This window comes from Papio anubis, chromosome 1 (genome assembly GCF_008728515.1).
Source record: "Papio anubis isolate 15944 chromosome 1, Panubis1.0, whole genome shotgun sequence".
NCBI classification, from domain to species: domain Eukaryota; kingdom Metazoa; phylum Chordata; class Mammalia; order Primates; family Cercopithecidae; genus Papio; species Papio anubis.
This window is the reverse complement of record NC_044976.1, coordinates 9,525,052-9,543,132: the sequence shown is the minus strand read 5'-3', so window position 1 is coordinate 9,543,132 and position 18,081 is coordinate 9,525,052. Positions and strand designations below refer to the sequence as shown.

The following is an 18,081-nucleotide window of genomic DNA, read 5'->3' as shown; positions in this document are numbered from 1 at the left end:
TGATAGGGGGGTGGGAGGGAGGCTTCAGACCTGCATGGAGGGACCGGAGCCCAGGAGGGTGCCCGCCTGCCCCCTCACCTTCTTCACCTGCTGACCTCAGGGCCCAGCCAGGGTGTGGCCTCTTGGACACCCTCCTCCAGCCTGAAGTTGCCCTACCCTTTGTGCTCTCAGGTGTGAAGCAGTAATGCTGGAGCCTGTGACACTGCACCCCCTGAGACCCGAAACCATCCTCCCAGGATCCCTAGGGCAGAGGGGGCAGTGCCAGTAGCTCCTCAGGATATATTTGAGAAGCTCAGCCAAGCCAGGAGGAGAGGACTTGAGTTCATCTTTAGAGCAGGACCAGTGAGGAACCTGCAGACTGACCTGTGGTCCCTGGTGTCCAGAAGACAGGCCCTAGAGGTCCAAGTTCAGCTCCTCCCTCCACCTCCAGAGCCGGCCTCGCACCCCCCCTCCCCTCCCGCCCCCTGTGCCATCCAGCCGGAGCCATGGGGCAGCGTGGTAAGGCCTTCTGCCTGGAAGGGGCTCTCCTGGCCCTTAGGGAACTTCCTTCCCTGCTTACTCAGCCTTTGCCCAGAGGTCCGGCCCAGGACACCCCACCTTCACATTGGTTCCCTGAGAAGGAAGCCTGGTGGCATAAAGCCATCACTCCCCTTCCCCAGCCTACCCCACCCCAGCCTTTCTGCAGGACTTGGCCTGGGCTTCTTAATGCCACCCCTTGTCAGTTCGAACCCCCCAGACTCCAGCCAGGAGTCCCCGAAGGCTCAGCCTTCCTCCCTTACTTGGCAGCTGGGATTGGGATGGGGAGTGGGTAGGGATGCTGGAAGGGGAGGGGAGGGGAGTCCCAGGGCCAGGACTTGGCCTGCTGCCCCTGCAGATCCGGAGCCAGGTTTTACTGTAATCCCTACATCCTGTTGCAGATCCTTAATCAGCTGGAGCCCAGGTTGGGCCGGACCCTGTGGTGACACTCGGGGTTGTAGTATGGAAAACCTGAAGTGGAGCTTCCAGAGTTGGGGTTGGGGACTGTGAAGATGAGGCAGGTGGAGGGGAGGAGAAGGGCACCCGTGCAGGCACAGGATGTGGACAGAGCCCAGACCCATCACCCACTCGACCCAGGCTGGGGGTGGAGGTGCAGCTGTTGCAGGCTGGGAACCAGGACTATGGGATAGGGAGGAGGGGCCCGCGGGGGGCCCCTAGGAGAATGCCAGAGTATGTGGGGGCTGCTACATTGCTTGGTAGCACCATCGAGACAGCTGGCCCGAGTCGCCCTGATGGTGAACAATGACTCCAGGCAGGAATCGGCAGAGGGAACCCTGGGTGGCATTGGTTCCAGGGGTCTGTTCTGACTGGGGCCTAAGTCCAGGGCTGGGGTGTTTCCGCCCTGCTGGGAGAGGGACCCCTTCCTGGGGCAGGTGGTGCGGATAGCCCAAGACCTGTCTGCCTCAGGTTTGGGACTAGGCTCTGTCCTGGAGGCAGCAGGGGCCCTTTGGCAGGGCAGCAGGCTCCCAGGATCAGCCGATGCTTTCATCAAAAGCTGCAGGCCCTGGTGGGGAGCTCCGTGCCAGCCCCGAAGTCCCCTCTTGAATCCTGGGAAGTCGGGGCAACGGGTACCCCTCCTGAACCTCAGCTCTTCGTGGCCCAGGGAGCAGTGGTGGAGGAGAGTGAGGGGACACACATAGGCCAGAGATAGCCGGAGAGCGGAAGCCAGGGGTGGGCTGGCTGGCAGCGGGCGGGCAGACGGGCGTCTGTCCTGCCAGGGGCCTAGGCTGGCTCTGCAGACAGCCTCTTTTCTATATGGAAATGAAGAATTTAGGCTAATGGAGCTCAACCATCTCTAATTTTGCGATGGCAGGAGGATTTTGATTGAAAGTAATTAAGCAAGCTAGCTGTAAAATTAATTAAAGCAAAAGGGGGGGATTTTTTATTGGATTGGATAGCGATATAGCGTCTGTCAGGCGGGGGACGGATGGGGGTGACCTGAATCCTCTGCCCTCCCCCCTCCCACTCGGGACGTTTATGTCACTTTAATCTCCTTACAGCGGCTGCTGTGCATTTGTTTGAAATAATCAAGGAAATATGGTCAGAAATTGTCAGCTTTCAGATCTAATTTACCTGACGGCCCCTGCGCGAGCCAGCGCGGCCCAGGGAGCGAGTGTTCGTGAGCGGGTGGGGGAGCTGGAGGGGCTCAGAGGACACTGGGATCTTCAGCCCTGGCCCCGGCCCCCTCCCAGGGGCGGTGCTGCCCTGGCCTGTGGGCACCTCCCTGGGCTCTGCCCCCTTCTGGAACAGACCCCCCCACCCTCACCCACCTGCTGCCTCTTCCTCGCACTGTAACCAGCTTTAGGGTTTAGGGAATATAGGATTAGGGAGGTGATTGTAATTCCTTATTCCAGATGGCTGACAACTGCTCAAGCCCTCCACCAGGGCCACCGTTTTAAAAATACTCCTAAATTAGTCCCCTCATGTCCTCGTCATGGTCGCCGCCACTGGCCTCAGCAAGGGGATTGTGGAGACAGGCTGCAGGAAGGGCGGGTGGCGTGCCACCCAGCGTTCTTCTGCCACCTGCTGCCCACGCTGCCGCCTCCCCTGGGCTGGGCCTGCTGTCCGAGGTCTCTCTCTGGTCCAGGCTTTTCCTCTCATCCCCAGAGAGCGCCTGCCCTGTCCCCCCCTCAGCACACACTGGAAGGTCTCAGGATCTCAGTCCCTGCAAGAGAAAGGTCCCCTCCCTCTGCCACACACGTCCTACCCATTTCCGGTGGGTCAGCCAGGCCACGCAGCCAGCCTGCACTTGGCTTCCCCCAGAGGGTGGGGGAGCCTGGTTCCAGGCCTTGCACCCCGCAGGTGCTGGTTCGGAGCCATTTGGGGTCCTTGCCCACTGGGTCATGTGTGGCTCAAATTCTCCGCAGCAGGGAGCCCTTGTGGTATCTGGGGCCCAAGGGGCCTGGTGCAATCTCCAAGGGTGCGGAAAGTTCTGCTTTGAAACAGAAATGTGTAGCATTGGATTTGCTGGGCGAGAGAGGGCCCCCACTGGGAACTGCGCCCCTGGAGCTGTCTAGTCCTCGTGAGTGAGTGACCTGGGCTTTTGCCAAGTTTCTCAGCCTCTTGCACCTCAGTCCTATTCCAGGTCTAAAGTTCTGTGCACCTAGGACAGCCTCCACCCTGATAGCTGTCCCTTGTCCCAAGGTGTGTGGGACCTAAGTGCAGGCTGCCCTCCTTAGCTCCGTGTCCAGCCAGAGCCACTTGCCACGCCCCTGCCGTGGCCCACACACAGATTCTAGAAACAGCGGGTCAGGACGAGCAACTGGTTCCCTGTTTGCCCATTTTAGACGTACCCATGAGAAGGCCCCTGTCCCCACCTGCCCCCTTGGTGCCACCCAGACACCCTCTGCCTTGCCCTCTGTCAGTCGTTCCCCTGACCCTGAAGGCGCCTTCTCCTGCCCCCTCCTGCTCCAGCAAGGCTTTGGCGCTGGGTGACTCAGTCTGCCTCCTCCAGCAGCGAGGGAGTGTGAGCTCCTGGCGTTCCTTCCAGCCTGAGCAGAGCAGCTGGAGGCTTGGGAAGCGTCACCTGCCCCCTCCTGAGCTCTCTGTCTCGACCCTCCACTCTGCCCTCACCATGACTCATTCATCTTGGAGGCGGGGGGAGATGGAGCCCCAAAAGGCTCTGCCCAGGAAAGAGGGGGAGAAAAGCTGCTGGCTTTCCTTCACATCCTACGTGCCAGAGCCCAGGCAACACTGAGGTCTGTGGGGCCCTGCACCCCCTGGCTGGCTGTGCCCACAGGGGCCTCAGCAAGAGGCAGTGGCAGAGCCAGGCAGTATGGGGTTCAGCCAGGACAGAGTGCATGCCCTTGATACCCTCCAGCTACCAGGACCTAGATCCTGGGAGACAGAACGTTAGAGAGAGTCTCTGGCCCAGCCCAGCATCACACCTCCACGCAGGCCTCATAGAGGCTCCTGCTGGCCTATGTGGCTGGGATGTGGAGGAACCAGCAAAGGTGCCCTCGACAAGAAACTATGGGGCTGCTGGCCCTGGGTTGGGGGCTCGTTTCTGAGCTGGATGCTGGTCCAGGGCAGGCACCAAGGTGGTGGGAGGCTGCTGTGGAAATAGGATCCCAGGGTACCCCTAGGCAGGTTGGCCCACTGAGGCACAGAGGGAGATGGAGAAGCCCAGGAGGAGAGCTTCTTTGTTCAGAGGATGGTGGAGAGGCCTCCTGGGGGCCCTTGGTATCTTCTTTGTCCTGGTGGAAAGAGCCTGCATTGGGGATGTTCTGTTGAAAGGTCACTTTTTAGGGCTAATGCTGTGTGGTGGGGCGAGAGCTTTGCTTCTGTGGTGGCTCTCCTTGGAGAGGAACGACAGGGATGAGCAGCGGACAGGCGGGGGCCCTCCCTCAACGTGGTCGACAACAGCGGGGGCACAGGGCTTCTGGGAGGGGAATGAGAAGCAGCATGGGGGGCGGGTGTCTGGGCCAGTCCAGTAGGGCCTTGGTGTCTGTCACTTGGCTGGCATGGGTTTGTCACCACCCTGAGATCACACATTCTGTGTGGCCATCAGGGGTTTCTGCTCTCCCTCCTTCCTTGGCCCCCAAGACTCTGAGCCAGCCTAGGTCCAGGGGGAGCCCCACCCTCTTCCTGGGACCCCTCCCTGGCTGCCGGGGTTGGGTGCCTGGTTCGTCCTGACCATCTCTGCCATTCCTGGCAGGCAGGTGTCTGAGCCCCTGGGATGGAACTCGAGGGAGAAGAAGCAAGGCTGAAGGTAATAGGCCTAACCCTGCCCATCCCAGGCAGCTCCGGCCCGGACCAGCCTGCCAGGCCAGCTCCCTGCAAACTTTGGGGAAAGAGGACTTCCCCACTGGGTCCCACCTGGCCCAGCAAGCTGGCCACTTTCTCCCTTTGTTGGGGGTGGGTAGGGGAGGGTCATGTGCTAGGCTGGCTGGCCCCCGAGTCTTACCCATGCTTAATAGGGGCCAGGAGAGTTCCCACAGTGCCCCGGCCACAGGAGCTGGAGACGGGGGTAGGGGTACCTGCCCAACTGGGAGAGGAGCCCAGAGTGGCTGGGGTCCAGCCCCAGGAATCATTAACTGCAGGGTCTCCTAATGCCCACAGTGTCAGGGGACCTGACACCTCCCCTAGCCAGGTCGGTGCGGAGTTGGCCGGATGTGACCGAGGCACTGGGCTCCCGGAAGTGCCTGAGGCTCAGCTGGGTACTGGCCTCACCCCTCTTGAAGCCTCCCCACCCAGGCCTGTTCCCTGCCCATGCCGGACCACCCCGCCTGCTCGCACTGTGCCCACCCTGCCACCCCAGGACCCCCATTCCTTCCCACCAGCCTTGCCTCGGGGTTTCTGGCCCTTTAGGCCTCAGGACTCCCTGGCTCAGCCTTGGGCCCGTCCTCTGTCCCCACTGGCTTCACAGTCGCATTTTGCTGCCAGCGCAGGGCACTGAAAAACTGCTGGCACTGCCAAAAACCCTGTGTGCGCTACGACTCCCCAAACATCCCTTTATTTTTATTGTTCTGTTAATTACTGTTTAAACTTTAATAAGTCACTTCGTCAGGAGGGGGGACCTGCCGTGAGCTTTTCTGTGCAAACACGGGCCGGGAGTGACTCGGGTGTAATATAACCCTTTATGCGATGTGGGAATGTTTAGATTGTAACAGAAACTTGTTATTTTAATGACAGTTGGTTGGGGGGGTATCTCAGCACAGAAAAAAAGGAGGGGTGGGTGCTCCCTTTGCATCCCCACAGAGGGCTTAGGGCGGCCAGGTCTGCTCCCCGGCTGCCACAACAGAGGGCCCGGGGACCCGTGGGGACCTTCTTGGGCTGCCCACTGGTCAGCTCCAGATCGGGCCTGGATGGCTGGGGCAGGTGAGACCCAGGAAGAAGTTGAGCTTTGTGGGGATGGGAGGAGGAGGCCTAGGGCAGCTCTCAGATCCCGAGGCAGAGGTGGGCAGGGCCACACGGGCCGAACTCCAGGTCCGCAGTGCCCTGCAGTTACCGGGCAGGAAGCAGTGCTCCCGGCTCCAAGGAGGGGACTCTGCCCACAGTCACCGTGGACCATCAGGGAGGCACCGTGTGCTCTGCAGCCCCAGCCAGATGTGTGCCCACATCATCCCCTCAGCAACGCTGCGTTACAGTTGGGGACCCGAGCCCAGGGCAGGGAAGACGCTAAAGTGACGAGCTTTCCAAGGGGCCAGGTCTCTGGAGTCAATTTGTCTTCTGTGGAAGTTGCCAAAGCCCAGGTATCCCATGGTGGCCTCAGAGGGCTGGATACCCTCCCGCAGCAGCAGTGCCGGGGAAGGCTCGGACCCTACGCTGGACTCAGGACTGTCCTTGTTGGCTGGTGGGGGCTTGGGCAGGGCATCCCTCGGTTCCTCTTTGCCTTCATCAGGAGAGGGAGGAGGCAGAGGAGTCAGGGTCACCCTGAGATCTGGAGGCACTGGCCCTCCTCTTAGAAGGCCTTCCCATCTCCGGGGAAGTCAGGGGCTCATGCCCAGGTAGGGGTGATGGTGGTCAACGCCCTGACTCTACAGGAAGAGGCACTTCTGCACCAGAGCTGCTTCTAGAGCAGGGGCACCTGGGGAGGGCATCTTGCCCCAGCATCTGTGGGGCCCCTGCAGGCACCTCAGGATACCTTAGGGCCTGTTTCCCCGCTTTGTCGCCATTCAGTCCGTCGGTCTGTCCATCTGCAAAGCTGAGCTTCTGCTCTGATGCAGGCCTGCGGTGGCAAGGATGACACAGGCCTGCACTTGCTCTCAAGGTCTAGCCCTGTTTGGGGTTAGTACAGGCCGTCCAGAGAGGGCAAGGAGGGCAAGACCCAGGGCGCCTGGCCTCAGCCCGGTGCATGGATGGTCCTGTCGAGCTGAGGAGACCCTTACTCTCTGTCTGGGCTCTCCTGCCCACAGGGTCCACATGGATGCTGTCCTGCCCTCACCCGACCTCCTGCTGGCAGGGCCAGAGGTTCAGGGACCGGGTTCCCTAGAGCTGGAGGTGGGAGCCCCCCAGATGGTGGCAGCCCCCCAGATGGTGGCAGCAGCATGGACCACGAATCGCTGAGGTTTTCCTTTTCCAAGCAGTGCGTTTCCCTAAATTGTCTTTGACTGCGTGCATGGGTAATGAAAGTTTATGCCCTTGTTAGAAGGACAGGCGGCCAGTTCCAGTTAGAACTGGGGCTGTCTCACTGCCAGCCCGCTCAGCCCCCTCCCCAGCAGGAGAGAGGCAGCGTGAGCACAAGAGTGCAAGAGTGTGTGTGTGTGCGTGCGCACGTGTGTGTGCGCACGCACACAATCTCCCCCTCCCTGGCAGATAAGAAGGCTGTTAGGCGAAGGGAGAGGGGACGAAAAAAAAAATTTCCATATTTGTGTAAGTTGCTTTAAAAGCGTTTTATCATGTCATAAAAAAGGGAAAGTACTCTCAGAAATTGATCCTCTCCGCCAGCCCATTGGACAGAAGGACGTTGGGATGTTAATGGCCATCCTGCTCCAGGGTGGCTTATTAAAAAATTTATACATAAATGCTTAAAATTGCATAAATTATTTAAAAAAACCAACAAAGTAAGCAATTTGAATTCCCTCTTTTCCTCCCCTTCACTCGGTCCCCCTTTTCCAGCCCCTCCGCGGGGCCCTCCTGGTCCCCAGGCTGCCGCCCCCCTCGAAGCTTTTCCCCTCTTTTCTCCACTCGCCACTGTACCCCAACGCCGTCCGCCCTGCTCTCCTCTGGGGCTTCCCTGCCTCACCCACAAATTAATGGAACCGCCAGTCCACCACCAAACACTCACAGGCACACGCGCTAATAAAAACACCACTAATAATGCCCCAAATCGCGAAATTAAATATTAAGGCCAAAGGAGGCGGACGTGGAACGGAGCCGCCGCCACCGTCGCCGAAGTTGGAGCTGATGAGTGTGTCTCTCGCAGGCGTGGAATGTCACCCACACATCCTGGAGACTGGAGTGGGGAGTTTTATGATGGTTTTTCATTGATTTGTTTCCCCAGCGCAGCTGCCGACCTCTATTGAGGGACAAACATAATCAGCACTGACGCAAATTAGATGGTTATTCGTTTTGAAAATTGACAGAAAAACAATAAAAAAGATGAAATGCTCCCAAATCAATAGATATAATGAAATTCAAATAATCCGAGAGATGAGGTCTCCATGGCAACTGATAATGTGGAAAAGAAAACAATTTAATAAAGGACAGACACACTTTGAAAACAGATTGGGCCCGGGGAGGGGGGCGGGCCGGCGGGCGGAGGGCTGGAGCGCGGGCTGGCGAGTGAAGGATCACTGTCCGTCCCAAGGACACCCGCCATAATTAAGCGAGGCTTTCGGCCCCAGAAAGTGCAGATTCAGGTTTTAATACACAAAATTATTTCAGGAGCAGTGAATCGGAAAGTCGTTTGTAATGACCTTCCTGAGAGGCCCGGGCGCGGGGCATGTTGGAGGCTGGGCGGCCGGGCGGCTGAGTTATGGCATATTTGTGTTTTTATAGTGCGGAGGGGAGGGGGTGGGGGGAAGGGGGGAGAAGGTTAAACAGTATTTACAGCTCAGTTGTTTTCAGAGAGGAAAGAGAAATAGAGTTCATGGGGAGATGCGGCGGGCGGGAGAGCCAGGGAGGCCTCTCGGGCAAGCAGGGAGAGGAGGTGGCCTGGGCAGGTCCCCCACCTTGGGCTGCGTTGCCCACATCCACCTCTGGGACCCAGAGGAGATGCCAGGAGCTGCCTCCCCCACTCCAGTCTGTGGCATGGCACAGCTTGTGGGGCTGTGTAGGTCTGGGACCTCTCCGGGGCCGTCCAGGCTGTGTGGACTCCCAGCCAGCCACACCTGCTCCCGTGAAAAGGTAGGGTGTTTCTGCCGTCATCCTAGCCTCGCACCCTCCAGTGCACCGCATGGCAGTCAGCCACCCATTTAGATGATGCTGCCCTTCCTGAGCCCAGTGCCGCATCTGGGGTGTGCCAGCCTCGGGCACAGGGAGTGAGGACCCGAGATGACATCATGCCCTGCTGGGGTGGCCCGCAGCTCACAGCCTCCTGCCTCCTTTTCCAGGCTCCACCCCCCTGTCAAGTGCCCACCTGGGGCTGGGAAAGGGAAAAGCTTAGGCCCTTGGGGTTTGGCAGAGGTGGGGGCCACAGAGAGGGAAGAGGACCAATCAGATCCCCTCCACTGCCCTCCAGAGACACTTGCCCGGAGCAGGGCAGCTCAGGCACTGATAGTCAGCCTGGCCCTGGGGGTCCTAGGCTCACCCGAAGCCCCCTCCCTCAGATCTGTCTCCCCTCATGGCTGCAGGAGCCATGTTTGTGTTCTGTTACCACGACCACATGCAGCACTCCCCGATTCTCCATGTGCACGTGTGAATATGACGGGATGGTACAAACACAGACGCCCGCGCGTGTGTGCACGCGCACAGGCATGCACGCAGTCTGTGCGCGTTTGCTCAGTGTGTGTGTTTTAAATCTCCCCTGGGTGGTAACTCTCTTTTTTCTCCCCTTCCTGTTTGGCTGTGACCTGGGGGAGATTGATAGCCAGCCTGTGCGGTGGATGCTAACAGTTCCCCTGATTTATAGAGTTACTTACGCTAAGTGAGGCCACTTAGACGCGTCTGGATAGTAAACCTTTTAACTGGACTAAAAAAATCATAATAAATAAATAAACAAAGTGGGGCAAGCTAGGGCCCAGTGGCCAAGCACGCCCCCCACCCAGGTTGGAGCTGTTGAGGGTCAGGGGACCTGGCTGAACCCCTAGGGCCCTGGCTGAACCCCTGGGGAGCAACAACCATTCCTCCCACAGAACTTGGAGGCCCTTCTATTAGGAGCTGGGGGCAGAATCGGGTCCAAGAGGGAAGGACGCCCCCCTCGGAGGGGACGGGTCCTGGCTGGGGGAGGGGTCACAGCTGAAGGATGGGGAAGGAACCATTCAGGCAGAAATGGGCTGTGATCTACCTCACAGGAGGCGGGAGGGGTAGGTGCCTGGGCCCTTCCTGGCCCTTCCTGGCCTCCAGACCTGCCACTCCTGTGGACCTGTGATGCCCACTACAGAGATGGCTCTTGTACTGCCTTTGAAGTGTTCATTCCCAAGTCTGAACTGAGCATCCATGGTGCGGGAACCGGGGCTGCCGGTCTGCCCACGTCGTAGCCTGAGGAGTCAGCCCGGGGTCTGGTCTGTACACGGTGCTCAGAGAGAGGTTGTTGAAAGGACGCCAGCACAGCACCCCAAAACTGGGGCTCGGCCGGGCGCGGTGGCTCAAGCCTTTAATCCCAGCACTTTGGGAGGCCGAGACGGGCGGATCACGAGGTCAGGAGATCGAGATCATCCTGGCTAACACGGTGAAACCCCATCTCTACTAAAAAAATACAAAAAACTAGCCAGGCGAGGTGGCGGGCGCCTGTAGTCCCAGCTACTCAGGAGGCTGAGGCAGGAGAATGGCGTGAACCTGGGAGGCGGAGCTTGCAGTGAGCTGAGATCCGGCCACTGCACTCCAGCCCAGGCGACAGAGCCAGACTCCGTCTCAAAAAAAAAAAAAAAAAAACTGGGGCTCGTGGCCCGTGAGCTGCAAGTTCGGAGGGGAATGGCAGGGTAGAAGCCCCGGCAGCTGCCCACCGCTGACTCCAGGATGCCTAGATGGGAGGCTGTGGGGGACACAGGTGGGGCTGAAGATTATGACCTTGGGCATCTGAGCCTGGTGGGAATTGGCCTCCAGCACTAACTGTGGGCAGCTACCAGCCTGGCCGCCTCTGCTTCCTTATGTGGGAATGGACAGGACAGCCGACCATGTGGGGCTCCTGGGGGCATCAACAAGGTGGCACCGTAAGGCACCCAGCACAGACGAGGTGCTCAGAGGATGCCAGCTGCTCTATGGCCCCAGACACCATGGCGCAGGGCAGCTACCAGAGTGGCCCCTGAGCTGCCTGGCAGTGGGAAGGCGGGGCCCCAGCCCACCCCCACCCCAGGGACTGGTTCCTGGCCCCTGCCTCCCCACCTCCTGATATACAGCGGGCATTAGGCCGCCCAAAGGGGATACTGCATCCTTAGGAAGAAATATGTCCTCATTTTTCTTAAACACCGTTTCCACTGAGTGAAATGTTTAGAAGGGACGCGCAGGGAGAACTTTATTTCCTACCAGGGAGTTCAGAGCCACCAAGCAGAGCCCATAAAGCACCCGGAGCCCAGGAGCTGACAGGCAGCCCGGCCCCAAAACACATTACTCACGGGTGGGGAGGGGCTGCCAGGCCTGCCCAGCCCCCTGGGAAAGACCACCGCCCCCACCGACCGTCGAGGCAGGACAAGCAGCTCTGAGACCCAGGGCCGTGGGCGGTGGGCGCTGGAGCCTCTCCTCCCGTTGAACCCAGGATGCCTGTGGGAGGGGCCTGGCCCTGAGCAGGCTACCCCGAGAGAGCAGCGAGACCAGGGGACTGGGGATCCAGCTGCAGCAACAGGAACGCCCCGCTCACCCAGAGCCGGCAGGAACCCTGGCCTGCCCCAGCCTGTGGAGGGAGCGATGAGATTCATGCCATAACGGGGCTTCTTCCGAGGCCCTCCCTTCATTCGATTTCTGAAGCTGGCTGATTTGAATATTTATAAATATCAGTAAATTATTTATTGTAGCAATCTGCTGCACCGTTTTACCCATCGCAGTGAACACTTTAGGGGGATCCGTGTTATGGGAACAGGAAGTGAGGGTGAGGAGGGGACGGGGCAGGGGAGGGAGTCCCTGCAGCGAGGCCTGGCATTTCCTAGGGCTGGCTCAGGAGCCCTAATGGGGATAGGGCCGAGTCCCCGCCTTCGGGAGCTCCTGGCCAGGGTGAGCTTGGGCTCTGGGGTGTCTACAGCTCCAGGATCAGCGTCCTCCTCTATGAAATGGGACAATGACAGTGCTGGCTCCGCTGGGCCGTTACGAGTCATCCGTTAGTACCTGGAAAGGTGGACGGTCCAATCCATGCCCCTTTCCCCCAACCCTGTGCAGGGTCTGCTCAGGTCCGAGACCTGCTGGGGGACTGTTGCTCGTGGCGCCCTGAGAGGGAAGGTCCTGAACCTGGGAATCCGAGGAGGGGCTGAGAGGCCAGCCCACCCCTGCCCCAGACCTCTGGCCTCTTCTCTGTCCCCTGCCTCTTCCAGGCCAGGTAAAGTTTCTCAGCCTTGGAATCTCAAGCCCAGGTGTGGCACCAAATCTGCCTGGTGGCCCTCCCAGGGCTCAGCTGCCTTTTCCCAGATTCATGCCTGCCGGGCGCTGTGCTTGGCACAGACAGGTGCCCTCTCGCCTGGTAGCCAGCCACCTTTCTACACGGAAAAATCTTGCCCAGGGCCAGAGCTAGCGCAGGGCAGAGCAGGGCAGAGCTGTGCCGTGAGCTCACGACTCCCTGACCCCAGAGGCTAGGCCATATCCTGGTGCTGCGCCAGAGCCCCTGGGGCCAGAGGCTGGAGGCCAAGAGCACCGCCACCAGCAGAGAGTGGGCTTTGGCTGTGCGTGGGTCCCAGGCCCGGCCGAGCCCCCCTCGGTGGCCCCTCCCCTTGCCTCTCCTGTCTCCGTCTCTGGGGAAGCAGAGCAGGAGTCCCCTCGCCTTCCCACCCTCTGGCCCAAGCCTGCCTCCTGGGCAGTATTGTTCCCAGAGGAAGTGTCCAGTGTAAATAGAGCAGCGGGCAGGCTGGTGGCGGGAAGGAGATGAAAGGGGCAGTGACAGGGCTGGGGACGGATGGCTTCCTTCCATTGAGGCCTGGCCACGGCGTTTATATTTTAGGGAAGAAAGTCAGGGGAATGTTTACATGGACAGGAGTCTGGGGTCAGACCACAGCGGGGTGGCGGGGGTGTGGGGGGGATCGTCTATGGATCCCAGGGCCCTGGGCCGGAAGGCGGCGGGCAGCTTAGACCTCAGCTCCGACGCACCCCCGTTCCCGCTGCCTAGTGTCGCAAGCGCTTGCACTTACAAACCTAAGCCCTACCTCTGCCTCCTGCCCCTGTGTCCCCGGCCTACACGCCTCCCACCTCCACCCCTGGGACCAGCAGGAGAGGGAGAGGGAGGGCAGCATCTGGAAGGCAGGTGGGCTGGGGCAGCGCAGCAGCTGGAGGGCAGGTGCCGGGGGAGTCGGCAGGAGCAAAGGGGCCTGGGGCTGGGGGCGGGTCCTGGGTACACAGCTGCACCGCAGCTGGTGGGGGCCCGGGCAGGGACTGAGCCAGGCACACAGCCGAGATGGGGAGAAGGTGGGCTGGACTGGGTGGGCCAAAGTGCGGGGAGGCTCCAGGATGGGTGGGGGCCCAGGGAGGGGGCGTCACCAGCAGCAAGTGCAGCCCTGGGAGCTTCTGCTTCCCTCTTCCTTAGGATAAATATTTATAGATTCATTTGCCGTCTGCCATCCACACTTGGCTGCTTACCTCCTGGTAAAAATAGTGCAGGCTCCCCACTCCCCCTTCCTTTCCCCATCCAGGGCAGGGGACAAGGGGACCAGGTGAGGCCCGCTCCCCCGGAGGCCTGTTGGAGGAAACCCGGGTCACAGAACCTGCTGGGCAGCTCCAAGGTCTAGTGGGACGCTGTGAAGAGGAGGCCCCGTCTCAGAACTTCAAGAGGGGCCCCACATCCTGCTCCGGGTCTTGGGTATGGGCAGCACAGACTTACTTGGAGGTGTGGACGAACCTGGGTAGAGTGGGCATCAGCCTGGGCAAGTATCTAAGGCCCTGAAGCCAGGGTCACAGGACTGGAAGGCCTGGGAGTAGGCTGAGAAGCCCCTTCTCTGGCAGTGGCTGAGCTAGAATCACTGTGTCTCGTCTGGGCCAAGTGAGCCATCCGTGCTGGCCACTGGCTACAAGGGAAGGATCTGGCTGAGACTGCCAGGCTCCGTGTCTATCGGGGGACGGTTATCTGTGTGTATGAGTCAAGTTCACCTCAGGGATGCGGCCCCTGGGTGGACCCAGGTATTGCCATTCCTGCCTGAGTAGGCCTCTCATTGGGTTTCCAGGTGTGTGGAAAGTTGGCAGGGGGTGATCTTAGAGTGAAGCCCCTTCTGACCCTGGAGCCGGGGGCCCTGCCCTCACTTAGCCTTCCCACCTGTGTGGAGACTCTGACACGCCCATGTCTCCAGTGAGGGCCACGAAGAGGCACATTTTGTTTTGTACACAATGAGTGTGAGCTGAGCCCCTGCTGCTGTGGCCACTGCCGTCAGTCGCACCACAAGGTCTGGCCCACAGAAGGAGCTCACTTAAATGGATGGATGGACAGACAGACAATTCCACATGTGGCCACACTGTGTGTGTGTGTGTGTGTGTGTGTGTGTCCACTCTCCCAGGCTGTGTGGTGGGTGGGCTTGCCATATGCCCCCCAGGACCCTCGGTGCCCTATCAGGGACAGAGTTCAGGCTGTGCGTCTGCGAGGGAGATCGCTGGCTTTCAAGTCGCCTCGTTAGGGCTTCCAGCTGTGTGTGTCAGGCTGTCGTGTTCAGGGATTAGGTGCTGTGACCGGCGCTTCGGGGCTTTCCATGAGGGATCTAAGCGATCCCACCCTGCTCCAGCTGGAGCTCCTGGGGGTTGGGAAGTGGGCTGGCCAGGCCTTCCGGGGCTGCAGGGGCTGGCCGAGGCTGGGGAGCCAGGTCCTAGGACAGGGACAAGTGGCCCTAGGAAGGGCTGTGAGGAACTCCACTTGGACGGCTCTGACTGAGGCTTGGGGAAGGGAACGGCAACAGGAAATGGCCAGAGAGGCCAAGAGGGGGCTGGCAAGGGCTGGGGAAGACCCTGAGGCCAGGAGGAGATTGAGGAACACGGAGGCCTTCAGGAGGGTCCTGAGTGGCTGGGAGAAAAGCTCTCTGCTCTTTACTGAGCAGGGTTGGAGTCAGGTGAGGCCCAGGGACCTGGCCTGGCAGAGGAGCTGCCAGGTGCTGACGTGCTCAGGTGGGAGGTGCCAGCCAAGTGCTACTGGGACAGTGAGGCAAGAGGCTGGCACAGGCTAGTCCCTGGCTCTCTGTGACTTCTCCCCGGGGATGTGTGGTGAGGCAGGATGCTCCCAAGTGGAACCGACCGCCAGCAACTCCATGCTGTCCCTTGAAAGCCTGACTGCATAGCCGGCTCCTTAATCTCCCTGGGCCTCAGTTTCCTTGTGTGTCAAAGGGCACAGCCCCTCCCAGGGCCCAGCAAGCCTAGGAAATGCCTCCAGGACCTGGGCGCCCCTTGTAGTTGAAGAGTCATTCATTCATTCATTTGTTCATTTACAGATGACTTCTTGAACTACCTGCTCTGTGCCAGGCACCCTGCCAGGCCCAGAAAGTAGAGTGATTCTCAAGCGCTGCCAAGGAACTCGTAGACTAGTGGGAGAGACAGACATGTGCCAGGCAGGCTCAGGGCAGTTTGATGGAACTGTGGTTGATGGGGGAGGCCTGCAGCTTGGGGGATGCAGGGCTGTTTGGGAGGGTGGGTTGTGCTTGGCCTTGCACACCTCTGACCTCCATGCCCTCCTCCATCCCTGCAGCTGAGGGCACCCGGTGCACGGACCCGCCTGCAGGCAAGCCCGCCATGGCACCCAAGCGCAAGGGCGGCCTGAAGCTGAACGCCATCTGCGCCAAGCTGAGCCGCCAGGTGGTGGTGGAGAAGCGAGCTGACGCCGGCTCCCACGCGGAGGGCAGCCCATCGCGGCCCCGGGACCCAGAGCGCAGTGGCCCTGAGTCTGGGGCAGCCCGGGCCCCCCGCAGCGAAGAAGACAAGAGACGGGCGGTGATCGAGAAGTGGGTGAACGGGGAGTACAGCGAGGAGCCGGCGCCCACACCCGTGTTGGGGCGAATTGCCCGCGAGGGTCTGGAGCTACCGCCCGAGGGTGTCTACATGGTGCAGCCCCAGGGGTGCAGCGATGAGGAAGACCACGCGGAGGAGCCCTCCAAGGACAGCGGTGCCCTGGAGGAGAAGGATTCGGACGGGGCAGCCACCAAGGAGGACAGCGGCCCCAGTGCCAAGCAGCCTTCAGGTGGGTGCCTGGCCTTCGAAGGGAGGCTGAAGGCCGGGACAGGGACGCCATCGGGGAAGGGACAGTGTGTCCGGTGAGCACACCTGACTCCTCACTCCTGCTCTAAATACCTGCCCCTCGTCCCACCCAGGGAGGACTCCTGGAGTGGGAGAGACTAGGAGAGGGAGGGGCACCCCAGGTGAGAAGGGAAGGGCTGGAGCTGCCCCACACAGTGGGTCTTTGAGAAACCACAGGTAGAGGGGTGGACAGGTGGAGAGGGAGGAAGGGAGGGTGGCTGGATAGATGGACGGATAGGATAGATGGCTGGACAGATGGTGGGTAGGTGACTCTTTACACACACCTGTGAGGCCTGAGCTTACCGGGCACAGTACCTGGCACAAGAGGGGCGCAGTGGTCAACAGCATGAACCTTGTGAGCCTGCTGTCTGCGCATTCTGCTACTTAGGGCGCTTTCTCGGAGGAGCCCAGGACAAGCTTTGTTCTCCCGCCACTCCCCTTGGCCTCCTCTTCCTTCCCTACACTGCTGTCCCTGGCCCTCCCAGCAGGACGTCTCAGGGCCACACGGATTGCCAGCCCGGCCAGCCGTATCTTCTTACGGCCAGCTGCCCCGGCCGCGGTCCCCTGGCTGACCTCTCTCCCACGAGGCACGGAGGCCCTGCTCTGCTGGTATCTCCACGTCCTGGGGATCCAGAGCAGCCCTGCAAGCCTTCTGCTTAGGGGAGGGCGGGCCTGGGGTTCCAGCAGGCAAGGGGGTCGCCAGGACCACAGCCCCCAGGTCTGGGCCTTCTCTCTGCTCCTGGCCTCCTTCCCAGCCTTGTGTCTGGTGCCCTGCGCCTCCCCTGCCCGCTCCCCTAGCCCTTCCCCTGCAGCGAGGGGCGCATCTCCTCCCTGTGCGGGGAGCCCTGCGCAGCCACATAATTATGCATATAAGATATAAACAGAGCTGTTTAATTATCCTTCGCCACATCAGTGACAGAGTAATTAACAAACATTGCAAGATCAATGAGGAAAAGTGTGACCTTCAGTTTCCTCTGATAGGAAAAGCCCTTGCCGTTGCCAGACACAAGGTGATTGTGCTGGGCCTGAGGAGAGGAGAGGGACGCGACAAGGGCCACCATCCCCTCCACACCCCCACCCAGGCCAGCTCTGCCTGCAGCTGGCAGGGAGCGGAGTGGGCCTCAGCCCTTGCCTCCTTCCTCCAGGGGAGTGGGAGCGGGGCTGGCAGAGGCGGGCCTGGAACTGCCCGTGGCCTGGGGGACTCAGGCCTCGCCCCTCAGCCCTGACACTGGGACTGCCTGCTCAGCCGTGAGCGCTGGAGGAGACAGACAGCGGAGCCCCAGCTGCCTCCGTGGACTTGGCTCCCAGGCCACCTTCTCTGGGCCCTGAGCTTGGCCATGCAGGCCTGTGGGCCCCCTCAGGGACCCCTGCCTGGTCCCCTCCCTGCGCAAGCTGCCTGCCCTTCGAAGCTTCTGTTTCTCTGCCATATATAGCGAGGGCTCAGCTGCCTCCAGCTATTTTTAGCCCCTTTCCCTGGTCCCTGAGCCACTGAATCCAGCAGCCAGAGCCCACTCCTCCCGAGCTGGGCCCCCTAACCCTGTGTAGCTTGAGGTCAGGACAGTGGCTGACCCAACAGCCCCGCCCCAGGGGAACAGCTGTCTGTTGGTTTCTTGAGTCCCTCTGTGCACCCTGGGTGCCAGGTGGCCAGGCCCTCCCACAGCCTCTCCTTCCACATCCCACCGGCGTCCTCCCCTCCCCAGGCCCAGCCCTGTCCCTTTAAACCCCCATCCCAGGTATCTCTGAGGATCCCAGGCCTGGCAGGTTCACCTGGGAGGAGACCCCCAGGCACGCCTTCCCTTGGCTGTGTAGTCAGCCTGGGGTCCTGTCACCCTGAGCGTGCCCATGTGGCTGCCTTGCACACGAGCAGAGAGAACATGGTGTCCCCGGGGGCCGTGCAGGTATCAGTCTCGCGGGTGCACCTAACCCTGCGTCAGGGTTAGGCACACGGGAGGCATGTAGCACACGGGCAGTGAAGAGGCGAGTGTGCGTGTGCACTGGGGTCACGCCTCGGCCGTGGCGTGGGGCGTGTGTAGAAGAGGCAAGTCCACACGAACAGCTCAGAATTAGCCTGGGACTGCCTTCTCCCTCATTCCGAGAGACCCGGGG

General features: G+C 60.6%; 1 protein-coding gene across 3 annotated transcripts in view; it reads left to right on the top strand.

The window, feature by feature from the left end:
• The window catches only part of CASZ1 (castor zinc finger 1), a 126,188-nt gene that overhangs the window by 83,508 nt on the left and 24,599 nt on the right, over positions 1-18,081 (top strand). For all 3 annotated transcript variants that reach the window (XM_031664315.1, XM_031664314.1, XM_031664318.1), the window contains one exon: positions 15,431-15,919. In XM_031664315.1, the coding sequence (XP_031520175.1) occupies positions 15,431-15,919 (489 nt within the window). The remainder of the gene's footprint in view (positions 1-15,430; positions 15,920-18,081) is intronic.